The 25,524-nt window shown below is 48.3% G+C and overlaps 1 protein-coding gene and 1 non-coding gene across 2 annotated transcripts in view; both read left to right on the top strand.

The window, feature by feature from the left end:
• Nucleotides 1–8,373: 8,373 nt before the first annotated feature.
• The window catches only part of RAB40B (RAB40B, member RAS oncogene family), a 26,470-nt gene continuing 9,319 nt past the window's right edge, over nucleotides 8,374–25,524 (top strand). Inside the window, exon 1 of the mRNA XM_070479753.1 lies at nucleotides 8,374–8,732. Within this exon, the coding sequence (XP_070335854.1) occupies nucleotides 8,378–8,732 (355 nt within the window). The 5' untranslated portion in view covers nucleotides 8,374–8,377. The remainder of the gene's footprint in view (nucleotides 8,733–25,524) is intronic.
• On the top strand, nucleotides 22,799–22,872 carry TRNAE-UUC (transfer RNA glutamic acid (anticodon UUC)). The gene has a single exon. It is a non-coding gene; the product is annotated as a tRNA-Glu (tRNA).

The following is a 25,524-nucleotide window of genomic DNA, read 5'->3' as shown; positions in this document are numbered from 1 at the left end:
ACAGGGCCTTGGTGCAGAGACTGGGGGTCCTCTCCTCTGAGGGCATCCCACTTTGTCCGTCTCAGCACAGTCCTAACTGAAAGAGCAGAGTCGGGGAGAGCGCCCTCAGATGACTCCTTCCCAGCCGGGGAATGAGCGAGTCCCTGCTCTCACACCCACACCCCACTCCTTCCTGGTATCCAGCTCCCTTCCTGCAGCCCCCATGTGCCCTTGTCAGCCTCCACACAGAAGCCTCCACCAGAGAGCCACAGACACCTTCACTCTGGGGCTCAGCTGTGGACCTGGGGGCAGGGGCAGGCAGGACAGGGATGGGGGCTGTTGTCCAGGAAAGGTGGACGCCAGGAGCTTCCCCTCCTCCCCATGCAGGGTTTACTTGCTACAGAAGAACCTGCACTGCTCCAGCTGGCCTAACTTCAGAATTACTGTAAAGGACAACCTGGCTTATATTTTAAGAGCTTCCCCCCCTGACCCCCAATTTCTTTCTTTTTTTTTATAATGTATTTTTATTTTTGGTTGCAGTGGGTCTTCCTTGCTGCATACCAGCTTTCTCTAGTTGTGGCGAGCAGGCGTTCCTCTTCAGTGTGACGCTCAGACTTCTCATTTCAGTGACTTCTCTTGTTTCAGAGCACAGGCTCTAGGCACAGTAGTTACAGCACGTGGGCTCAGTAGTTGAGGTGTGCAGCTCTAGCACACGTGGACGTCAGTAATTGCAGCACACAGACTCAGTAGTTGCAGCTCACGGGCCCTAGGACACTTGGGCTTCAGCAGTTGTGGCAAGAGGGCTCAGAAGCTGCCAGGCATAGGCTTCGTCGCTCCGCAGCATGTGGACTCTTTCCGGACCAAGGACCAAACTTGTGTCCCCGGCACTGGCAAGGCTGATTCTTATCCACTGCACCACCAGGGAAGTGCCCCAATTTATTTCTTATCTGAATCTTCTCTCCTTAACAACCGAGGAGGGGTTTCCACGTCCTCCAAACACCGAGCTGGAGTGTAGGAGCTGGGGGCAGCTCTGGGCCAGAGAGCCAGGACTGGCTGCCTGGAAGGGGGCAGAGAGGAGCCAGGTGTCCCCTCCATGCCTCCACCAGGTAGGCCTGACGTTAACAGTCCTAAGAATGATGACGACGGGCTACTGTCTTATGGAAGACGAGAGGGGCAGTGCGGAAGAAGCCTGGCTCAGAGGCGGCCAGAAAGTGACACAAGCCTTGGGGGGCCGCGACCACGGCTGGCCCTGGAGGTCTGGCAGGCGGTGGAAAGACCAGTCGCGCGGGGAAGGGCCGAGGTTGGAGTTCTGGGAGGAGCACTGAGTGGGCGGGATAGGATATCAACGAGTGGGCGGGGCATGGCGGTGGGCGGGGCTTCGAACACGCCGTGCGTGGGTGGAGCGACGCTCTGACATGAAACCTACATTGTATGGATTTTGTCTCTACAGCTCTAGTGCTTTCTGGGAGCATCCGTGAGGTTACAGTTTTGTCTAAAATAGGTTTTCTTTCCATGGCGTAAGAACAACTGGCACCTTGACTGCGAATTCTTGGTGAGTCATCACCAAATATACACCCAGTGTGAATCTGTGCTCAGCTGTTAGTTTCTATTTACTTCTCGACAGCAGGAGAAAGAAATAAGAGTTAATTGGTTGTGTGCAAGTGCCTGGCTTTGGGGGAAATATGGTTAGTCCTTTTTTAGTTCCTCGGTCTATTTTTATTTGAGCATCAGAGGAAGAAACTTGAGAAATGCTTTTCCATAGTCAAATGGCATAAGGTGGCATAAAAAGATCCCTTGCTTTATTTATCACCTGACAAAGGCAGACATGCCTTCTCTCTGCTGTCCGCTTCTAGGCCAGAGGCCACTGCACAATGCCACGCAGATGCAGTGCAAACTTCATAATGATTTCAGTGCTCCAGAAATTATACCCTTGTCCGGCAGTCCCTCAAGCACTCACAGTAGTTACTACATGGCCCAGCAATTCCACCCCTATGTATGCACCTAAAAGAAATAAAAACACATTTTCCTGGAAAAGGAAATGGCAACCCATTCCAGTATTCTTGCCTAGGAAATCTCATGGACAGAGGAGCCTGGTGGGCTACAGTCCATGAGTTCTGTAAGAGTCGGAGACAACTGAACAACTAAACAGCAACAACAACAACGCATAGACACAAAGAAAATTGGTAGTTACCGGGACTTGAGGGGGACGGGGAATACAGACTGAATGATTAATGGATATGGAGTTCTCTTTCAGAAAGATGAAAATGTTTTGGAACTAGGCAGAAGTGGTGGTTGTATAACACTATCAATGTAGTAAATGGTCACTGAATTGTATGTATACTTTGAAATGGCTAATTTTATATTTTGTGAATTTTTACATGAATAAAAGTATATTTGTAAAAAAAAAAAGTATATTTGTAAAGAAAAAAAAACAATGTCTGCACAGAAATTTGTACAGAACTGTTCACAGAGGCATTATTTACAACAGCCAAAAGGTAGAAGCAACCCAAATATCCATCAGCTGAGGAATGGGTGAACAAAATGTGGTCTATCCGTACAATGAAATATTATTCAGCTTTAAAGAGGAAGGAAATTCTAACACTTGCTACAACATGTATGAACATTGAAGACATTGAACATTGAAGACACACTAAGTGAAATAATTTAGTCACAAAAGGATAAAGGATAAATACTGCATGATTCCATATGCAATCCCTAGAGTGGTCAAATTCATAAAGGCAGAAAATAGATTGGTGGGTGCCTGGGGCTGGGGAGAACAGAATGGGGAGATATTGCTTAATGATGACAGCTTCTGTTTTACAAGATGACAAAATTCTGGAGATGGATGGTGGTGATGGTTGCGTAACAATGTCAATGTGCTTAATGCCACTGGATTATAACACTGAAAAATGGGTAAGAGGGTATAATAAATTGCATGTTATATATATTTTAGCACACTTTAAAAAGGAAAACGAGATGAAACCAGGTCTCTGCTACCATACTGATCAGCTCCAGACATGGAAGACCCAGGCAGGACCTCGGGCCTTGACGGCTTCTCTGAGCCCTTGTTTCCCTGATGTCAGCAGGAATGACACCCCCACTTCTCAAGGTTGCCGTGAGATTAATGTGGGCTAATCACAGACACTCTAAGACCCCTTTACTGTCCAGCAGCCACAGGCCTGGACACTCTGGATTTTTTTCACTCTTTATCAAATTTGTTACAATATTGCTTTTGTTTTACAGTTTTGGTTTTTTGGCCCCAAGGCATGCAAGATCTTAGTTCCTGGACCAGGGATCAAGTCCATGACCTCAGCAGTGAGCACAATGAGTCCTAATCACTAGACCAGGGAATTTTCAAGATCTTTAAAAATGTTTAACTTTTCTTGCAACTATTTCATCATCCTGAGTACCATAAAAAGGCAAGTTTGCTTGTAAAACCAGACATGTCCTACCAAACACTTCTGAAGTTTAGGGTCTGCCATCTGCTGAGTTTTTGAAAAAATCTCTCTGTCTCTGACATCTCTAAATATATTTTTCCTAAATGCCTTTGTGTGACGTGTGGAGATTTTAATGCAAAAATTGGACATGGCTTGTTGAAACCTTAGGAAGCACAAATGTGTGGGAGCTTTCACTTAAAAGCACAAGGTTGAGGGTGAAGTCTCACACAAAAGAAGCTGCTTGTTTTCTTCCTCTGGCATTCTGAATCAAACAGATTTTCTCTGAAAAGAAATGTTCTTCAGGCTCTGGGGTTGAGAAGGGATATTTTCTGTAACTCAAGAGGGGAAGAAGTAGTGGGTTTGGCACAGGATGAAAATGTTCTCTTTCAATAAACAGCATACTTTTTTCCTGGAGAAAAGCACTTTGGGGGCCTTTCTGCAGAGCACTGAGATGGCCCGACTCTTGTAGGATCTGGGCTACAGCTTGTCCATGCTGCCCCCCCCACCCCTTCCCCACACCCCGCTCCCTGGTGCCCAGAACAGGAACTGGAGACTGGGTCTTCTCACTGCAGCCAAGGGTGCACCCTAACTCCCAGCTCCAGTTCCTTTGGATTTAGTGCAGAGTAACACAGAGGAGATGAGGGCGTGGGTGGGGTGGGGGGCGGTGCAGGCTGCAGGTGGCTTCTGCATCCACTGCTTTGGGTCCTAGGTCTGACTTTCTCTGCTCTGGATCTCATGACCCTGATGACCCAGAGCAGTCAGGGTGTAGGGACCACTTCTTTCAGGGTCTAATTGGTGTGAGACCAACTCCAGCCCTTTCTGTAGCCAAGGCACACACTCCTGTCCCCAACATCCTGGCCTGGCTCAGGGAGCTTCTCACTGAGAAGATGGCACGTGAGCAAGAGCTGGGCACAGGGGCCCTGGGACAGCCCACCATGGCCTGAAGTCCAAGTCCTCATGCAGCCCCTAGTGTTTGTGAGATGTGGAGCGGCTCCTTGGAGGGGGATGCAAGGCTCTATCCCTACACATAGTCCATGACATGGTGACAGGTGCCATAGATAGGACCCCAGGAAAGGATGAGAGCGTCCCCTGACCTGGGTTTGGAGCAGCCAGCTTCTGAAAGACCCCACTGTCCCGTTCCTATGGATGGGGAGACAGGAAAGACGCTGTTTTCAACTCACTCACTGAGCACTTTGGGCCTCACGTTGTGTCAGGAAGCTGCCCACTCCCCTAGTTATAATCATGTTTTCAAATCCCCAACTTACGTAGTTGGTGGGAGAAGGAATGCCCAAACAGGAACATTCAGTTAGATACAAAGCTGATTACTGCCCTACAGAAGGGTGAAAACTTAGCTGCCAGGCAGGAAAATAAGACTGCAAGTTCATCTCTCACTTTTCTGTGTTGTGCCAAGTCAGTGTGGATATTGAGTCAAAGTTCATTCCCAAGAGAATCGGTGACTCTTAATCAGTTCTCTGGAAATTGCTTGGCCTTTTCCCTGTGCTGTGGATAGTTGGTGCTGTTTGTGGAGATGGTGGACATGCAAACAGATGTTTTAATTAGACACAGGATAAGCCCCAACGCAGATCAGGAGGGTGGAGGGAGGGTTGCTGGGAGGAGGTGTTGCTGTGAACACTGATCTAGTGGGCAGGAGCAAGTGTGCATGAAGCACAGGGCTGAAGTGTCATCAAGTGCTCCGGAAATACACTGGTGTCCCCGGCAAAGCATTGGAGATGAGCAGGACGCACAGCTGAGCCTACGGAGCCCCCTGCGCACTGTGGCCAGGGCAGGCCAGGGAGCGCCGCTCCTCAGCGGGGGACGATGTCAGATATGTGAGTGGCACCACCAACCCTGAAGTGAAACTGCAGTGGGGCTGGCGGTGTGAGGGAATCAGGTGAGGGCCAGATCAAGGTCAGGTCAGGACTGGGTGAAAGTCAGGGAGGGATCAGACAAGGGTCAGGGGCAGACAATTATTTCATGAGGGTCAGGTGATGCAATTAAGCAAAATATGATAAGCGTGCATGGATGGGAAGGGTGGACCCTCACTTGCCCCGGAAGAAGATAAAGAACAATGATGCTCTGCCCCAAAGAAAAATGCTAGAACTAGATATTGGGCATGTTACTGAGGCTTATTTTAACTTCCAGCAACAGAACATCCATCTGGAGATGACTAGGGCCATGGAACTGTTCCAGTCATATGACAAGAAGTCCGCAGCTGGTGGACCACAGAAGAGGTTTCACGATGCCCTCATGGTCACTAGCTTCAGCTGGAAGTTGGCTCCCTGGTGTCCCTTTTTTGAAGCCCGCAGCAGACACCCCTCATGTTCCTTTGCTAAAGTCACATCTAGGCCACACCTCCACTGGTTAGAGCCAGGGGACAGACAGGCTCAGATCAGCAGTTTTCAAGTGTGATCTGAGTGGGCTCTTTCATGGTCATATAGGTAGGATTAGGGCCCACCTTGATGACTTCATCTTAACTTGATTATGTCTGCAAAGACTCTATTTCCAAATAACATCACATTCACAGGTACCAGGGATAGGACTTCAGTAGATCTTTTGGGGATAACCCTCATCATATAGTATACGGTGAACACATATCTCCAGTTTTCCACTACAGTATTATAGTCAAGGCTGAGCAATATAGCTTTTAGCATTGATAAACAAAACATGTTATTTAGAAACACAGAAAGAAGCTTGAAGCAGTTCATAAAATTGGGATGGCATGTCACAATGCCATCCTGGCCCTACTATGCCACCAGTGGGTCTTTGACACCTTGCGGTTACAGTATTGGTTCTATCTCCACTTGAAGGAGATCAAGTATTTGAAGGCGGCTTTTTCTGATTTTTGGAGAAGGAAGACTCTGGCCTTTAAAAACTGGTTTTCTTAAGAACAGTTGGAGGCCTGATGCTATCTTAACAAAAATCAGCTGTAGGAGTTTTGTGGTGTTTTTTAAATTTTATGTCATTTTTATTGAAGGATAGTTGATCTTCAGTGTTGCTTAATCTCTAACTGTAGTTTTATGTCAATGAATCCTTTAGAATTTCTGGAGCCCTGACCAGGGTGGTGCGTTGTAGAAAATCATAAATGACAGTCAAGGATCCAGTAAAGGACCAGTTGGCCCTCCAGCCTCCTTGACCATCAGGACAGTGACCTCCCCCCTATCTTCCTAAGTGTGTCTTTACCGCTTCATCTTCTAATTACATCTTATCCATGGAGAAGCATCTGTAAATAATCCTGTCTGCCCTTCTGTTTTACTTGCATTGTTCCCAGTCAGTGTCTGTGCTAGCAGGAGCCGGGAAGAGGTGTTGGGGGCTTTACTTTAGCCTGACCTCTGGAGCAGCTCCAGGAGATGTTCAGGGAGCCAATTTCAGCTTGGCCACAGGAAGGAATTTTCCAATGGTCAGAGGTAGATTGGACTGGAAGCCTGGCCTTGAGTTGTCAGATGGGCAAGTGGCATACAGATTCCTCTACTTTCTGCCAGGATTTTGAAATTTGCCGGGGTGGGAGTGGACAGAAATCAGTGTCTAACTGTGGAATCATCCCCCAGGAGGCTGGGGCGGGGGGGGGGGGGGGGGGCTCTAATGGTGGGAACCCTTCTCCTTTTGTGAAATAAACACCTCTGGTGAAGACATTCCTGGCACTGTTCGGTGGGCCTTATTTTATCCTCGGGCGGAAATATGGAAATCCATATGTGGATATAAGCCTTTTCTTAGGTGGTTACTTTTATTTTGGAAGTCCAGCAGAAGGAGGGATCCTCTTTAACTAGATAATTGTCAAGTGGCTCTCAGCCAATAGGGACTGTGGAACTGAGAGTCAGAGATGGGAAGAAATTCCCCTGAGTTTTTTGGTTTGGTTTTTGCAAGAATAGGAGTGGGGACAGAATTCCACCTCCTGCATATTTTTCCAATGTCCACTTTCCATCTTTCAATCTTACTGTATTTCCTTTTTAATTAAATAGTGGCTTCACCAGTACATAAACTAACCAATCAATCAATAAGCAGTAAGTTGTAAACTAGTGTTCCAAAGGAAACCTGTTTTTAGGTCCAAATGACAACGATAAAAATCTTAAACAATTGGTTTTTAAATTCTTCTTCTCTCTCTCTTCCGCCCCCTCTCCCCAAGTGGGGGCTACAGCAGTTCCCTGCACACGCGCAAAGGCGCAGAGGGCTTTTTCCAACATTGGCTGGAAGGATGGAGCGGGAGAGGCTGGGGCCGAGGGCCTCCCAGCCATTGGAGTTCTTCAGCGAGCCTCAGGATGAAGCCCTAGTGTGGCGTCTCCAGAGATTGAGCGCCACCACGCCGGCGCGCGCCGCTTAGCGCTGTCTGGATTCCGCGCGTAAAGGAACGCACACCTAGTGAGACATCCAGCGCAGAAGACAGGCCCTCCACCCGGCGCCCACTGCTCCCTAGATGCGGAAAGGAGCCCAGGAACTGGAGGGTCCTCACCTGGTCCTCTCTCCTAGCATCTACACAGACACTTGCACGGACTCACACACAAGCACCTGAAGACATACCCAGGCACAGGTGCGCAGACTCATGCACACACGCGCGCAGAGACACGCGGATGCACACAAACACGTGAACAGGCACTCACAAGCACGCGCACCCAGCACTCTGCGTGGTGAGGTGGGAGGACCCGTGGGACCGAACGAGAGCCCGGGCTCGCCTGGGGCACGGCCCTTGACATCAGGCTACCTCCCGCGTGTCTGCGACCGGAATCGGCCCTTGCGCCGACCCCATCCGGCCCAGTGAGGACTCCGGGTGGGTGGGAGGCGAGCCCTGGCACCCAGCCCATGGGCCCAAGCTGGAGTGATCACCCAGCCTCGCCCCCTGATCTCCCCGCCCCACCCCACCCTTGGCCCCGCCCCACCCCGCCTCCCGTCTACCATAGGTGGCAGAGACCATAGGTTCCCCGGAGGGGTGGGTGGGGAACGGCCTGGAGGCGGAGACGAAAGCGAGATGGATGGGCAGCCAGCCAATGAGAGCGTACAGCCGCCCTAGCAACTGCGGCCGGCCAATGGCTGGGCGGAGCCCGAGTGCGCGCTGTCAGGCTGCGGGGACCGTGGGGCTAGCAGTGCTCCAGGGACCTCTGGACCCGCGCGGCGCTGGACTGCCAGGCCACTGCCTCTGCGCTGTCCCGTGGGCTGGGCATGGGCGCGGGCGCTGGCGCGGCACGATGAGCACCGGGGGCAGCCCGGTCCGCGCCTACGACTTTCTGCTCAAATTCCTGCTGGTGGGCGACAGCGACGTGGGCAAAGGCGAGATCCTGGCTAGCCTGCAGGACGGTGCGGCCGAGTCCCCGTACGGCCACCCCGCGGGTGAGCGCCGGGCTGGGAAGGAGTGGGGGTGGAGCGCGCGGGGGCTGGGGAGGAGAGGGGCGCAGGCCCGAGAGCTAGGCGGGGGAGGGATGCAGGGGAGGAGAGGAGAGGGGGTGGAGAGCGCGGGGGCTGCGAAGAGGGGTAGCTGGCCCGGGGAGGGGCGCCAAAGAGCCAAGCAAAAGAGGCCGGGGAGGTTCGGGGTCCCGAAGGGGAGCGCTCCGTGGGCGGAGGGAGCAGGGAGATCAGGGAGGGGAGCGGGGGGGTGGGGGCGCGGAGCCCGGGAGGGAAAGCGAGGCCGCCGAGGCGCGGAGAGGAGGGGTGGAGCGCGCCGGGACTGTGAAAGAGAGGGGACGCGGGACCCGGAAGGGGAGCGCCGGGCTTAGGGCCGTCGAGTCTCTGCCTGAATCCCGCTCACGCGACGCGGGCTACCCCGGCTGCACACCCGAACCCTGGACATGGGGGACCCAGGGGACTAGTGGGGGTGCGGCTGGGACGCGCGCACTCCGAGCGTGAGGCGGGAGCGAGCGGCTGAGTGGGGCGCTGGGGTCCTCCTGACCTGAGGGTGACTGCCAGACGACCACACAGTCCGGGTTTGGGGAGGAAGGTTGGCGGGGCTGCCCCAGGGTGTCCTGCCGGGAGGTCGCATTTGGCACACGACGAGTCTGGAAAGGAAGCGTGGGGATGCGACGCCGGCGAGGGGCTGGGAGCGTGGGATCGGAGCACAGCGGGGGCAGGCTCGCAGGTGGTGGCTCTGCGCGTGGGTCGGATGGAAAGGGAGGAAGGGAAAGCACAGCGGACACATCTCGAGGCTTCTCCAGGGTTCCCTGTGTGTGGAGGGGCTCCTCCTCCTGGTGGACAGGCCTGAGAGGGCAAGGTACCCTAGTAACTCTAGGGAGCATGGTCTGGGGTGCAAGAAGGGAAGGACCGACAGAAAGTGAGGGTCCCAGGGTGAGGGGAGACCAGAGGACCCGATGGCAGCCTACAGGGGGTCCGGGAAGTTTCTGGTTTGAGAGCGGCAGCCCCTGAAAGAGGGTGGGTATTAGGAGGAAAAGAAGGGCAGCAGGGAGGAAAGTGGGCGGAACTTGGGCCTAGAGGTGGGAGGACCAGGTGTTCCCGCAGTGCCCAGGTCTTTACCCACTACAGGCTGCTTGGCCGGTGCAGACTGAGTGGCTGTGGAAGGAGACCTGTGGATGTTCACCCTCGAGCTAACATCTCAGGGGCAGGAGCCACATTTCCAATACAGAGGCTGCTGCTTGCTGTCTGGTTCCTGGGTAGCTGAGGAAGGCAGCCTAGGGAATGGAATCTTAATGTTCAAGCCTGCCTGGGGCTGCTTCTTGTCCTGGTCAGCCAGGGTAGGACTGAGAAGACAACAGGCAGCACAGTGAGTTGGGGAAGGCTTGAGATGGGGGCATGAGCTGATGGTGAAAACCTGGATCCATTCTCACACTGCAGTGCATGTAACAGTCACCCCCTGGTCCTATGAAAATGCAGATTCTGATTCTAGAACAGACTGTCCAAGATGATGTCATCAGCTACATGTAGTTTTTTATGCTTAAAGCATGTTAGAAGGAAATACAACTAAAAGTGTGCATGCTCAGTCACTTCTGTCTCATCCAATTCTTTGTAACCCTGTGGACGATAGCCTCCATCCATGGGATTCTCCAGGCAAGAATACTGGAGTCGGTTGCCATGCTCTGCTCCAGGGGCTCTTCCCAACCCAGGGATGGAACCCATGTCTCCTGCATTGCAAGGGGATTCTTTACCACTGAGCCACTGGACAAGCCCTAAAAGTGCATTAGCCACATTTATAGTGCTGGACAGCCACTTGTGAGGCAGCAGATGTGCTGGACAGCGCAGTGCTGGGTTTAAGCTCTAAGAGGCTGGGGAGCTGTGACTGTTCCTCCTCAGCTGGGTCCTCTTGGTGTGGGGCTCAGTGAATGGATGGGCCAGAGGTAAAGTAACAAAACTTTCAGCAAACACAGTGCTGTGTATGTTTGGGGGGAATAGGCCATGGAACGTTTTCTGTTCTGTAGTAGATGAACAATGTGGGGGCAAAAAGGAACATGGACCAGCGTTTGCACAAAGGTCTTTCTGGCTGGTGTGAATGGAGGCTTGGTGCTTCTGCTCTGTTACTTTCATTCTATGTGCTGAACAGAGACTTCTAACAACTAGTTAGTGATTTCTCCTGAAGCTTTTTCCTTGACACAGAGGGAGGATTTAGGCTGAAAAAGACACATTCCACAAAAGGTCTTGTCAGATTGGCTTGAGATGCTGCAGATAGATGCGCCCTCTGTGGGTCTTTGATTTACTAAAAGATTTTTCTTGGATTAAGAAAAGAGACTATGGGGCTTCCCTGGTGGCTCAGTGGTACAGAATCCGCCTTGCCAATGCAGGAGACAGGGGTTCCATCCCTGACCCGGGAAGATCCCACATGATGCGGAGCAACTAAGCCTGTGTGCCACAACTGTTGAGCCTGTGCTGCAGAACCCAGAAGCTGCAACCCTTGGGCCCAGGGGCTGCAACTTCTGAAACCTGCGTGCCCTAGAGTCCATGCTGTGCAACGGGGGAGGCCACCACAGTGAGAAGCCTGCACACCAAAACTAGAGAGTAGCCCCCACTGGCCACAACTAGAGAAAGCCCGCATAACAACAAAGACCCAGGCAGCCAAAAATAAATAAATACAACTATTCACAACCGAAAAAGATGACGAAAAATTGTAAGAAATTGGAATCATCATGATTATTATTTTAAAGATACATTTCACTCTGAAACAGTGTGGGTGCTGCTGGCAGAAAAGGTGAGGGCCTTTCAGCCTCACAACCCAGCTCCCTCCACGCTATGCCTGAGTTCAGAGCCTGTTTATTATTTTCAGGTTGCCCAGGTTCCAATTCTGCATAGTAGCTAATAATGCCCACAATTGCTCAGTGTTAATTCAATATTTCAGAGTACTCTTTGCTCACCGGTAATCTTTTATTTTGCCGTCCCTCTGATTAATGACACTAGTTTCATTTTCAGTCATTTTCTTCAGGAAAGGCACATGAGTATTTCCTAAGCATTTTCAAGTCTGACACTGTCCTTTGCCTCTATCTTTGAACACTGTCTTGGCTGGGTGTAATAGTCTCAACTGCTGTTTTCTTTCCCTCAACCTTTGTAAGTACTGCTCTATCCTTTGTCATTGGATGTGGGGAAGCCTGAAGTCAGCTGATTTTTTTCCCCCATACGGGTGGTTTGCATTTTCTTCACGAATTTCTGAAGGGTTCCTTCCTCTTGCTTCATTTCTTGAGCTTAACTAGACCATGTCTCAGAGCTGAAAGCTTCATTTTGAATTCCCAACGCACTGAGTACTCTTTCAATTTGCAGATTTTTTTCTCCATTTTAGGGAAATTTATTTTATGTCCTCAAAACATCTTCTGGTGGATTTATTGGTGTTTCTACTTCAGTGACACCAGTTGTATTAGTTTCCTGTGGATGCTGGGCAAATTGCCACAAAGGTAGTGGCTTGAAATAACACAAATTCTCTTACAGTTCTGAGGGGTGGTAGTCAACACAATCTCATAGGCTAAAATAAAGATCAGCAGGCCTGCATTCCTTTCTGGAGGTTCTAGTAGTGAGTCTGTTTTCCTGCCTTTTCCACATTCTAGAATCTGTCTTTGTCTCTTGGCCTGTAGGTCCTCCCCTACCTTCAGGGCCAGCAGTGGGGGTTGGGGGGGGTCTTTCTTGAACCTCATCATTCTGAGCTGGACCCTGCCTCCTGCCTCACTTTTAAGAAAGGTTGTGATCACACTGGGCTTCCCAGGTGGTGCTAGTGGTAAAGAACCCACCTGCCGATGCAGGAGATGCAAGACATATGGGCTCGATCCCTGGGTTGGGAAGATCCCCTGGAGGAGGGCATGGCAACCCAACCTAGTATTCTTGCCTGGAGAATCCCATGGGCAGAGGAGCCTGCAGGGCTACAGTCTATAGGGTCATAAAGAGTCAGACATGACCGAAGAGATTTAGCACGCATGGATGTGATCACACTGGGGCCACTAGATGATCCAGAATAATCTCTGTATCGTAAGATCACCTCACTAGCAAAACTTAATTCCCCTTTGCCGTGTAACCTATCCACAAATTCTGTGAATTAGGACATGGATCTCTTTGATGGGCCATTATTCTGCCTGTTAGTAGCTCAGTTGTGTCCATCTCTTTACAACCCCATGGACTATAGCCTGCCAGGCTCCTCTGTCCATGGACTTCTTCAGGCAAGAATACTGGAGTATCTTAGTTTCCCAACCAAGGATCAAACCCATGCCCTCTGCAGTGAAAGCACAGAGTCTTAATCACAGGACCACCAGAGAATTCTCTAATTTTTCCTTACTTTTAAAATTTTCCTCTTTTTCAATTTTTAAAAACTGCTTTACAAGTTCATTAAAAAACTCTCCTTTGAACTATTTTACCAACTTCATGTTTTTATTAGATTGTTTCATTGCATGAAGTAACTGGGATGACTTTCCATCTGCTCCTGGGCTCACATTTCCTTACAAGTTGAATTCTGTTTCCCATTCCTTTTTAAGCTTTTGTTGAAGTATGAATCATACATATAGGAAAATGTACCTATTATAACTGCATAGCTCAGTGAATTTTCACAAAGCTAACAAACCCATGCAACCAGCACCCCGGAAGCACAACACCAACAGGTTCCTGGGCCCCCAATCCTTCCGCCAGCCACAGCACCCCAAAACATGACCGCTGGCCGGGCTTCTAACAGCACGGGTCATTATTTTTTCATTCATTCTGTGTAAAAATTAGAGCTGTACTGTGACTGCTTCTCTTGCTCTCATTGTGTAAGACTCTCCTGGGTCATATATGGCTGTGGATGGTTTATGATATCCCTGGTGTGAATGCACCGTGATCTATTTATTTACCCATCCTGCTGGGGTTGGCATTTCTGTGGTTTCCAGTTTCTGGCTGTTGAGATTAGTCCTGCTGTAAACGTTTCCACTGTGCGTCTTTGGAATACCAAAGACCTATTTCTGTCAGAATATACCTGGGATGGCTGAGTATTGTGGCACACATATGTTTAATGTAAGAAGATATTCTGAAAATGTTTTCAGTTTAGACTCTTGCTGCCAAGTTTGGGAGTTCTGTTTGCCCACATCCGTACCAACACTTGGTTCTTGTTCTTTTGCATTCTAGCCCTTCTGGAAAGTATAGTGTAGTTTGAATTTGTATTTCTCTAATGACTGATGAGATTGAACACCTTTGTCCATTTTTCATTAGCTTGAATTTACTGGGCAGTGCAGGTGTTTGAAAAAATACATTCTGGCTGTGAGTTCTTTGTCAGAAATACGTATCGTGAGTATCTACTCATGTGTTGATGTGTTGCCTTTAATCCCTTTAATAGTATTTCTAAGAACAGAAACCCTTCATTTTTACATAATCCAAATGATGGGTATTCATGGTGGGGCCTCTGGGTGCTGAACAAGTCTGCCTGTTCTAGGCTGGGGATGTCCTCTGAGGCTCCACTGTCTTATCTCTGACCTTGGTGGCTGCTGTCCCCCTGGACTGAGGAATGGTGGGGGGTGGAGGTCAAGACACATTCTTTTCCAGTTGGATACCCAGTAGAGACCCCCTTCCCCGGCATTGCTTTGTCATTCTTGTCGCAGCCAGGGCACCAGACAACCCCCCACCTGCATGCTTTCTGCTCTGCAGGTGGGTCTGCTCCGTGCTCTCAGGAGGGGCTGCTGTGTATCCCTGGGTCTGTCTCATACCCAGGCAGCTCCACCTGCACGTAGTCTGTGCTCTGACACAGTCTGGTGAGGCCTGGCTTCTCCACCAAGGACCTTCTGTTTTCCTCCTAGCCTCCAGTTGGAGGGCGGGGTCTTGGGTTCCTGACCCTGTCCTGCGACCCAAGCTCTGGGAGAAGCAGAAGGGTGCATGTGAGCTGTGGAGACCTCTCACTGGGTGGCCCATTGCCCAAGGAGCTGTCCTTCCATCCCATGAATGACATGCGCACTCATGGTCCTGCCAGGCCTTTACTGGCCCTGGAACCTCACTGCTGTCCAGTGGGTTGGTGCTCAGTCCCGCCTCTTCACCCCTTGGAAGTCCTGCTCCGGGCAGAAGTGGAAAGAAGGCCTCAACAGCCAAGATCCAGAAGGAGGCGAATCGAGGCTGCAGCTCATCTTGGGTCCCCCCTGGGCTCGGGTTGAAGTGTTCCTGATGCCACGTTCATACCCTTTCCTTCCCTGACTGCTGAGTTTCTACATTTTGTTCATTTCATGAGTGATGGGAGTGGATCACACTGACATCAAAAGCTACAATCTCTCGCCTTCCAGTTTTTTTCCTTCCCAACAGGAGACTCGCTGTTTCTCTGACTACTTTCTTTTGACTGTTTCTCCAGCTTCCTTTTCCCAGCAGGAAGCTCCTATCTTTCTTTCTCCATTTCATGTTTGCCAAGAGCTAAAAATAACAGTTCTCACTTATTGAAAGTATAGAAGAACCATGGTGTGAAATAGGTTATTTGTCTTTTCTCTTTGCCTTTGACAGTCTTTCTGCCAGGAGATGCCCACTCTCTCCTGCTACCTTCTAGATGCTGCAGACAGCTTACAGGGACTCTGCCCATCTCCCTGGGCAACCACTTTAAGATTCAAAACACGATTTATAAAGTCATCACTTTCCAGTTTGAACTGAGAGTTGAGTCGTGTTTTATCCTCCTTCTTCATGGTCAAACTCCTTCATCTCCCTCAGTACCACTTGTGAGCACTCAGTAAACTTAATGCATTGGGTTTTTTAAATTACGTCATAAATACTTCCGTATATTTGAAAATGATTTAAAAAAAAGTGCATTTGTATGAGATTTTCTTGTTAAAAGTCCTTGAGTAAGTCCTACCTCTCCTGTGTCTTTGTGGGATCTTCTCCCTGCAGTGGTGACAGCCCCTTTAGTCTGACCTCTAACTCCTGCAAACCCCCAGTCCAGGGTGAACCTGACTTTAGGTGATGGGCAGGGCAGGGCTCAGAACTAGCCAGTCCAGGTTCCTTCCAGTCAGAGACTCAGCTACCAGAGCCAGAGGCCCACCCACCACCCTTGTGTCCTTTGCTACTGTCATGGGATGCCTGGTGGCTCCAGGGTGAGCTCAGCCAGGTAATCACAGCCTCCAGGTCCTGCCCAGTCCTGCCAGCCATGCCTGCTTATTCGTCACTGGCCCAGGAGCTCAGATTCTACATGTCCACTGTTAGGGGTGAAGAGAGGCAGCAAGGTGTATGGAAATGGCTGGCATATTGCTGAGCACTTGCAGGCTGTGGTAGGCTCACTTCACCTTAAGAGATTGCTTTGAACCTCTGTTTCAAACTTTCCAGGCTTCTTTAGCTTAATTGGGGGCAAAGGGTGAATTGTGTATAAACAAAAACAGAAGAGCTACAATGCCCGAGGGGCTTGGACCTAAAAATATCAGTTATGTAGATTTTGTCAGATCCACAAAGAAGACAGTTTAAAAGGGCTGTGATGTAAGACAGCAGCTTCAGTGACGTCTTCAGGGTTTACCTTCTTCAGAAGTGAGCTTGCCTCCTTGGAGGCCTCAACCAAATTCCTCACTTGACTTGGGTCACCCTCCCCTCTCCTCCTCTCCAGGAGCAAGGGTGCTGGCCCACCCACCCATTTGCAGGGGTTCCGGGGGCTCCTAAAGCTGGTCTGACTGCAGCATGCTGGCTCAAGATGCTACCAGTGTTTCATCAGTTTGCTAACGCAGATGACTTGTCTCTTTAGGTGATCTTTTTTTTTTTAAGTTTAGTTTTGGCTGCACTGGGTCTTCCTTGCTGCACGAGAGCTATTCTAATTCCTTTCGTTTTCCATATAAAATTTAGCTTTTTCAATCTACCCACCCCCAAAACATCCAACCAGGATTTTTGACTGAGACTGAATCTATGAATCAATTTGGGGAGAACTGCCAACCTAACTATACTGGGTCTATCAATCCAATCCATGAACACATTATTTCTCTCCACTTATTTATGCCATCTTCTCGGTCAACCAGCTTTCATCGTATTCCTTGCCCCAACATCTTGTCTCTTGGATTCATTGACCTGTGGTGTGGCAAGCAGAGGGAACTTGGACCTGATCACTGAGCCCTGCTGGTGGCCTGAGTCCAGGTCTAAGCAGTGCCCACATTAAGGGGTGACCTCGAGACCTGGCAGGGGCAGCTTTTCAATTTGAAGGGACTGGGACCCTCTGAGGTGTTGGGGCTCTGGAAAGAAGGGGTAGTTGTTGGGCCATATCAAGTGATAGTTAGGGGAAACTCTGGGTTACCCCTAATTTCATTCTTGGTGGGTGATGTACTGGGTCCCATCAGTATTTGGTTGGTGGAGCTTGTTCTTGCTGTGGGATTTCACAAGGCCAGAATACAGTAGCTTAGCACATAGATTGTTAGGGGAAAAGGCGGGCATGACAGTGGTCCTGTCCCTGCCAGGGAAGGCATGGGAGTTTAGCCCCCAAATGGGGAGTGAGCAGCTGGGGCAGCTAAGAGCTGGGAGCTGTGTAGATGAGCTGGGGTAGCCAGGGTCAAACCACTTTGCTATTTTTTTTTCTTTTTGTCCATACTACATGTAGCATCTTAGTTCCCTGACCAAGGATTGAACCCTTGCCCCCTGCATTGGAAGTTCGGACTCTTAACCACTAGAGTGCCAGGGAAGTCCCCACTTTGCTATCTCAAAGAGAAAAACCAGGAAGGAGAAATGTGTAGGGAATACACTTTCCTCCCTGGTGATTCAGACAGTAAAGAACCCACCTGAAATGGGGGAGACCTGGGTTCAATCCCAGGGTTGGGAAGATCCCCTGGAGGAGGGCAGGGCAACCCACTCCAGTATTCTTGCCTGGAGAATCCCCATGGACAAAAGGATCCTGGTGGGCTACAGTCCATGCGGTCACAAAGAGTTGGACACGACTGGGCGACTAAGCACAGACTCTGAAAAAGAGCGGGACTTGGGGTGGGGAGGAAAGTGGGAGGGGGGATCGGGATGGGGAATACGTGTAAATCCATGGCTGACTCATGTCAATGTATGGCAAAAACCACTATAGTATTGTAAAGTAATTAGCCTCCAACTAATAAAAATAAATGGGAAAAAAAAAGAGGGGGACTAGTGTGGACTTCAGTAGCTGCTCACTGCGAGGTATTCTCATATGATGAACACACTTCAAATCCCCATTTAAAACATGACACTTTTAGAGCTCTGAGCCGTGGGTGAAGCTTGGGCCTGTACCTCAGCCCTGGGGTCTCCACGCTTCTCCCATGCTGAGCCCCCTCAGTCCTATGAGGTGCCCCAGCATTTCCCAACAAAGTGCCCTTCTGATCTGAAAAGCCAGGCAGGGTACATCTTGGGATAGGACTTACATATAGATTTTTTTAAAGGTGAAATTCACATAATATAAAACTAGTCTGTTAAAGGACTTTTGCTGGTGGCCCAGCAGTAAAAAATCCACCTGCCCTGGAGAAGGAAATGGCATCCCACTCCAGTATTCTTGCCTGGAGAATCCCATGGACAGAGGAGCCTGGCGGGCTACAGTCAACGGGGTTGCAAGAGTTGGACATGACTGAGTGGCTAACACTTTCACTATGATATATAAAATAGATAACTAATAAGAACCTGCTGTATCACACAGGAAAGTCTACCCAATACTCTGTAATGATTGATATGGGAAAACAATCTGAAAAAGAATGGATATATGTATATGTGTAACTGATTCGTCTTATGGCACACCTGAAACTAACTCAACATTGTAAATCAACTATATCCAATAAAAAGTTGTTTAAAAGAAGAAGAAAGAAGAAAAAAAAAAGAAAAAAAGAAAAGAAGAAGAAAAAAGAAAAAGAATCCTCCTGCAATTCAGGAGCTGCAGGAGACACGGGTTCCATCCCTAGGTCAAGAGGTTCCTCTGGAGGAGGGCATGACAACCCACTCCAGTATTCTTGCCTGGAGAATCCTGTGGACAGAGGAGCCTGGTGGGCTACAGGCTACAAGGTCACAAAGAGTTGGACACGACTGAAGCGACTTAGCACGCACACATGCAACTGTGTTAAAATGAATCATTCAGTGGCATTTGAGACATTCACAACCCTGTAACTTTCTAATTTTAGAACATTTTCCTCATCCCTGCAAGTGGAAACCTGGACCCTCCCTCACCCCTGGCAGCCAGCACTCCGCTTTCAGATATTTTAAATCAACATAAGACATGTTCTCAAAATTCAGGTTTTCATGATGAATACGTTCGTCAATGATACTTAGCCAGTATTTACATGTCTGGATCCTCCCAGTCATAGAGATAGAATTCAGCAGGTGCAGGAGGAGCTGAAATAGATTATTTACACATCCGGTGGCCTCAAAGTGTAAGGAGTGGCTTAGCAGTTGACATTTCCTTTTTCTTTTAGGCTAAAATTATCTCTCTTCTTGTCTCTATTGTTCTGATTCACTCAGTGAACATTCCGACAGGTTTTGTTCTAGGAGCTTTTGTGTATTTTTATTTTATTTTGATGGACAGAGCTCTTGGTGAATTGGCTGAGTGCACCGAATGTGTATTACACCTTCTGAGCCTAACACGGACACTATTGCTATCAAAACTATGAACCAAAAAAGTAACAGTCAGAGAAGAGGAAGCACAATAAATAGGCACATAGCAAACACATAAATGGAGGAACATTAAAAAAAAACGGTTCAATAAATAAGTGGATGAAAAAAGAGACCCTTCTCACAATGAGGCTTTGAACCTGGCATGACTAGGTAGGTCTTGGGGGCTTCTCCGTGGCGGGCACAGCCTTGATGGAGGGTTTATCTTCTGGGACCCAGAGGCCTGAGAATGGAGCTTGTGCTGATCTGGGGCCACTGCTGGTGGCAGGTCTCAGACATGAGCCATCCGGGAAACCGAGGCACAGGAAGAGGGAGGGAGAAAGAGAAAGATAAATACCGTATTCTAACACAAATATACAGAATCTAGAGAGATGGTACTGAAGAATTAATTTACAGGGCAACAGTGGAGAAACAGACATAGAGAATAGACTTATGGACATGGGGAGAGGGGAGGAGAGGGTGAGATGTTGGAAAGAGTAACATGGAAACTTACATTACCATGTGTAAAATAGATAGCCAATGGGAATTTGCTGTGTGGCTCAGGAAACTCAAACAGGGGCTCTGTATCAACCTAGAGGGGTGGGATGGGGAGCGAGATGGGAGGGAGGCTCGAAAGGGAGGGGAATACATGCATACCTATGGCTGATTCATGTTGAGGTGTGACAGAAAACAGCAAAATTCTGTAAAGCAACTATCCTTCAATAAAAAATAAGTTAATTAAAAAAAGAAAAGAAGAGGGAGGGAACTGCTGGTCATCAGGAATGGGATTTTCCCAGGTGCCACAGAGCTTCTCCTTGCAGGGTCTTCACAGTCCTATATGGGAAACCTGTGGGGTCCCCGGTGGGCTAGCCCATCTTTGCTCCCACTTTCCACCCTACAGATCAAAGGGGAGGAATGTTTTCTCAAGCTTTATTTCCCATCCCCCCAACCCTCCCCCTCAACCTCCCCTGTTCTTCCCTGTCCCAAATTCTCAGCTACAGGGATAAAGGAGGTGCCTGCCATGGGAGTGGGTCACTCAGCTGCACAGATGGGTCTGTGCAGGAAGAAGGATGGGTCTCAGCTCTAAAGGACATTGATACTGATGGAGACCCTGTGGGCCTGGGTCTCCAGAGCACACGTGGCTCAGGGAGGGTGCCTGACGGTCCCAGGCATCACGGTTGGTGTGCCGAGCACAGGTGAGCCGGCAGGCATTGGCCCTGATGAGAACCACCACCAGAGTCAGGGCTCAGTTTGGGTCCCAACATTAATAGTTAGATCATTATCGCTGAGTTAGATTTTTTTATTTTTATTTATTTATTGGGCTATACCACGTCTTAGTTGTGGCAGGTGAGCTCTTAGTTGTGACATGTGGGATCTAGTTCTGCAATTAGGATTCGAAGCTGGGCCCCCTGCTTTGGGAGTGTAGAGTCTTAGCCACTGGACCACCAGTGAAGTCCCTAGATTTTCTTTTAAATACATGTTTGGTGGTCAGTTGCTAAGTCATGTCCGGCTCTTTGTGACCCCACGAACTGTAGCCTTCCAGGCTCCTCTGTCCATGGAATTTTCCAGGCAAGAAAACTGGAGTGGGTTGCCATTTCCTACTCCAGAGTATCTTCCTGATCCAGGGATCGAACCCATGTCTCTTGGGTCTCCTGCACTGGCAGGCGGGTTCTTTACCACTAGCACTGCCTGGGAAGCCCAAATACATTTTTACTGTTAATGAAACTCTGGGGTGTGGAGGGCATTATGCTCTGCTTTGGGAAGATGTTAAAAGGCAGTTCTGTAGCTTTTCCAAGATTTGCGCGTCAAGTTTTCTCTGTCTTTCTCTCCAGTCACTGTGCTTCATGGGTTTTCTGTCAGACAGAGCATTTTCTGGTGCAGTGTCCACTCAAAGAAGCTTAAGCAAAGAGAAGTGTGTGGCCTCATGTAACTGACAGGTTGAGGGGTGTGCCTGATTTCAGCCATTCTGGACTCTCCACTATTCCTTCTCCTCAAAGCTGCTCCCTGCCCACGCCCCATCCCTGCTTCTTCTGTGTTAGGTTAATTTCCGCCTGGGGAGGAAGCTGGCCCCGGACAATTCCAAACTATACGATTGTTGCAAGCTATGAGGCCAATGTGGAGAAAACAATGAAGACACTCTCTCTCCCACCTGCTTAGTCAGTCACTCTCCAGGGTTGTCAGCTCACTGGTTTTTATATCATGTCCACCATTGAGAGTTGTTATCTGCAGCAGGGCTGGTCCAGTAGGAGCTTTGCAGCTGTGACCAGAGCCAGAATGTCAAAAGGGAGAAATCAAAAATTAACAAAGATCTTGGAAATTGCAAATGTGATGGCAGAAATAAAATTTCCAAAGAAAGGCAACATCTTATTAATAACACCCCAGAGGAAGAAAGCATCATTCAAGAAAGTTTCCCCAGGGACTTCCCTGGTGGTCCAGTGGTTAAGAATTTGCCTTCTAATGCAAGGGATGAATGTTTGATCCCTAGTCTGGGAACTAAGATCTCATATACTGCAGAGAAGCTTGGCCTGTGTACCACAGCTAGAGAGCTCGGGTGCCGCAATTAAGACATGATGCAGCCAAATAGCTAAATATGAAAAAAAAAAAGTTTCCCCAAATTGAAAGATTTGCATCTCCAGATTGAAAGAGCCCATTGAGTTGTCAGCAAAACAACGAAGAATAAAGATGCCCCATAATAAGGCTTGGAACTGCAAAACACCAGCATCAAGGAGAAAATCCCCTCATATCCTGCCGGAGGACAGGTCAGATTGTGTTTCTGAAGGAGAATCATTTCCTACCTCAGCTGTGGGCCTACCTAAACTCAGTGAAGAGTAAGGGCAGCCTAGACATTTATTTATGTTATGTCTAAGGCAGTCACTCTTCACTGAGTTTAGATAGGCCCACATCTAGAGATTTAGATGACTAGGGAGATTATAGGGAGGAGTTAGTGATAATTTTGAGAAAACTAAGCAAGTAAACCAAAAGGCAATCTTTAACTCTGGAAGAAACAAACAAACAAAAAAACTCAGGGACTTCCCTGGCAATCCAGCTAAGACTCTGTCTTGCAATGTAGGGGACACAGGTTGGATCCCTGGTTGGCGAACTAAGATCCCACATGTCACACAGTGTACCCAAAACAAAAACAAATTGTACACGAAGGACAGATAAACACAGTACACCACATGGGTCAGTTCTGGATAGTGTTCACTTGCTCATATTGATTTAAAATTGAATATTGATTTAGCTAAAACAGCAACATAACTAGACTCTGTTAGTGTGTGCATGTATAAATGAGAGAGAGAATGTGTGTTAGAGATAGAGGCAGGGGGTAGGGCAGTGAAACAGAACCGTATTTTCACCTTCTGTAATGGAAAATTGATTAATGCCTAAAACTGAAAAGTCAGGAAGTAGGAATATAAGTATGTTTTTACAAGTTTGGAGAGACACAGCAAAAGAGAGAACTAGTGAAAATTGAAATGGGGAGTGAATGGAATTCCCTGGAAGTCTAGTGGTTAGGACTTGGCACTTTCACTGGCATGGGCCCATGGTTCAATCCCTGGTCAGGGAACTAATATCCTACAAGCTGTGCAGTGAATCTAAATAAATAAATAAAATGGAGAGTGGAACATAGGTGTGGTACATTTTCCACACTAAGCCCTAGACAATGATGTGACCCCTGAAACCATGTGTGTCCACAACTCATGAACACATAAACCAAATATAGTTTTAAAAACTCATTTTAAAAGTATGCTTAAGAAGACAATCAGGAATGAATTCTTTTACATTTATGGAAATTTTTTTTTATTGTGGACCTAAAATATAAGTACACTAGGAGACTTTCTTGGAGAAGGCAATGGCACCCCACTCCAGTACTCTTGCCTGGAAAATCCCACGGATGGACGAGCCTGGTAGGCTGCAGCCCATGGGGTCGCGAAGAATCAGACATGACTGAGCAATTTCACTTCCAATTTTCACTTTCATGCATCGGAGAAGGAAATGGCAACCCACTCCAGTGTTCTTGCCTGGAGCATCCCCGGGACGGGGGAGCCTGGTGGGCTGCCGTCTATGGGGTCGCACAGAGTCAGACATGACTGAAGCGACTTAGCAGCAGCAGCAGGAGACTTTCTAAATCAAAGGAGCCAGGCCAGCTCATGCGGTAGATTAACTTCCTTTAGGATAAAAGTGAAACAGCCCTCTAGCCTGTGAGTAGCAAGTGTCTTCTCTCATTGTCTGGAAACAGATGTGCCAAAGCCCACGTTATCTCCAGATGCAAAAATAGATACCCAAGTGTACTTATGTATTGCCTCAGGCAGACAGTGAAAAACCTTTAAGCATTCCAAGGGAAAAACTAAATATTTGTGTGTGTGTGTGTGTGTGTGTATGCAAAGAAAAGCATTAGTCCCTCAGTTGTGTCCAACTCTTTGTGACCCCAAGGACTGTAATCTCTGTCCATGGAATTCTCTGGGCAAGAATCCTGTAGTGGGTAGGCATTCTCTTCTCCATGGGATCTTCCCAACCCAGGAATCGAACCCAGGTCTCTTGCATTGTGGGCAGATGCTTTACTGTCTGAGCAACTTCAAAGTTAACTTTTATGTATGATGGTGGTGGTTTAGTTGCTAAGTCATGTCCAACTCTTGTAACCCCATGGACTGTAGCCCACCAGACTACTCTGTCCATGGGATTCCCCAGTCAAGAATACTGGAGTGGGTTGCCATTTCCTGTTCCAGGGGATCTACTCCATCAGGGATCAAACCCATGTCTCCTGTATTGAAAGTGGAGTCTTTACCACTGAACCATAAATATATACTTCTATATTCTCTCTATATAAATATGTATCAGTTCAGTTCAGTTGCTCACTTGTGTCCTACTCTTTGCAACCCCATGGACTGCAGCATACCAGGCCTCCCTGTCCATCACCAACTCCTGGAGTTTACTCAAACTCATGTTCATTGAGCCCCCATCCAATCATCGCATCCTCTGTCGTCCCCTTCTCTTCCTGCCTTCTATCTTTCCCAACATCAGGGTCTTTTCAAATGAGTCAGTTCTTTGCATCAGGTGGCCAAAGTATTGAACTTTCACTTTGAACATCAGTCCTTCCAATAAACACTCAGGACTGATCTCCTTTAAGATTGACTGGTTGGATCTCCTTGCAGTCCAAGGGACTCTCAAGAGTCTTCTCCAACACCACAGTTCAAAAGCATCAATTCTTCAGCACTCAGCTTTCTTTATGATCCAACTCTCACTACTGGAAAAACCATAGCCTTGACTAGATGGACATTTGTTGGCAAAGTAATGAATGTTTCTGCCTTTTAATATGCTGCCTAGGTTGGTCACAATTTTTCTTCCAAGGAGTAAACGTCTTTTAATTTCATGGCTGCAGTCACCATCTGCAGTGATTTTGGAGCCCAAAAAAATAAAGTCTGTCACTGTTTCCACTGTTTCCCCATCTATTTGCCATGAAGTGATGGGACTGGATGCCATGATCTTAGTTTTCTGAATGTTGCGCTTTAAGTCAATTTTTTCACTCTCCTCTTTCACTTTCATCAAGAGGCTCTTTAGTTCTTCTTCACTTTCTGCCATAAGGGTGGTGTCATCTGCATATCTGAGGTTATTGATATTTCTCCTGGCAATCTTGATTCCGGCTTGTGCTTCATCCAGCCCAGCGTTTCTCATGATGTTCTCTGCACATAAGTTAAATAAGCAGGGTGACAGTATACAGCCTTGACTTACTCCTTTTCCTATTTGGAACCAGTCTGTTGTTCCATGTCCAGTTCTAACTGTTGCTTCCTGATCTGCATACAGATTTCTCAAGAGGCAGGTCAGGTGGTCTGGTATTCCCATCTCTTTCAGAATTTTCCACAGTTTATTGTGATCCACACAGTCAAAGGATTTGGCATAGGCAATAAAGCAGAAATAGATGTTTTTCTGGAACTTTCTTGCTTTTTTGATGATCCAGTGGATGTTGGCAATTTGATCTCTGGTTCCTCTCCCTTTTCTAAAACCAGCTTGAACACCTGGAATTTCACAGTTCACATGTTGTTAAAGCCTGGCTTGGAGAATTTTGAGCATTACTTTGCTAACATGTGAGATGAGTGCAATTATGTGGTAGTCTGAGCATTCTTTGGCATTGCCTGTCTTTGGGATTGGAATGAAAACTGACCTTTTCCAGTTCTGTGGCCACTGCTGAGTTTTCCAAATTTTCTGGCGTATTGAGTGTAGC

The sequence above is a fragment of the Odocoileus virginianus genome, chromosome 17 (genome assembly GCF_023699985.2).
Source record: "Odocoileus virginianus isolate 20LAN1187 ecotype Illinois chromosome 17, Ovbor_1.2, whole genome shotgun sequence".
Classification (NCBI taxonomy): domain Eukaryota; kingdom Metazoa; phylum Chordata; class Mammalia; order Artiodactyla; family Cervidae; genus Odocoileus; species Odocoileus virginianus.
Note: the sequence above shows the minus strand (reverse complement) of the source record. Positions and strands in the feature narration are given on the sequence as shown.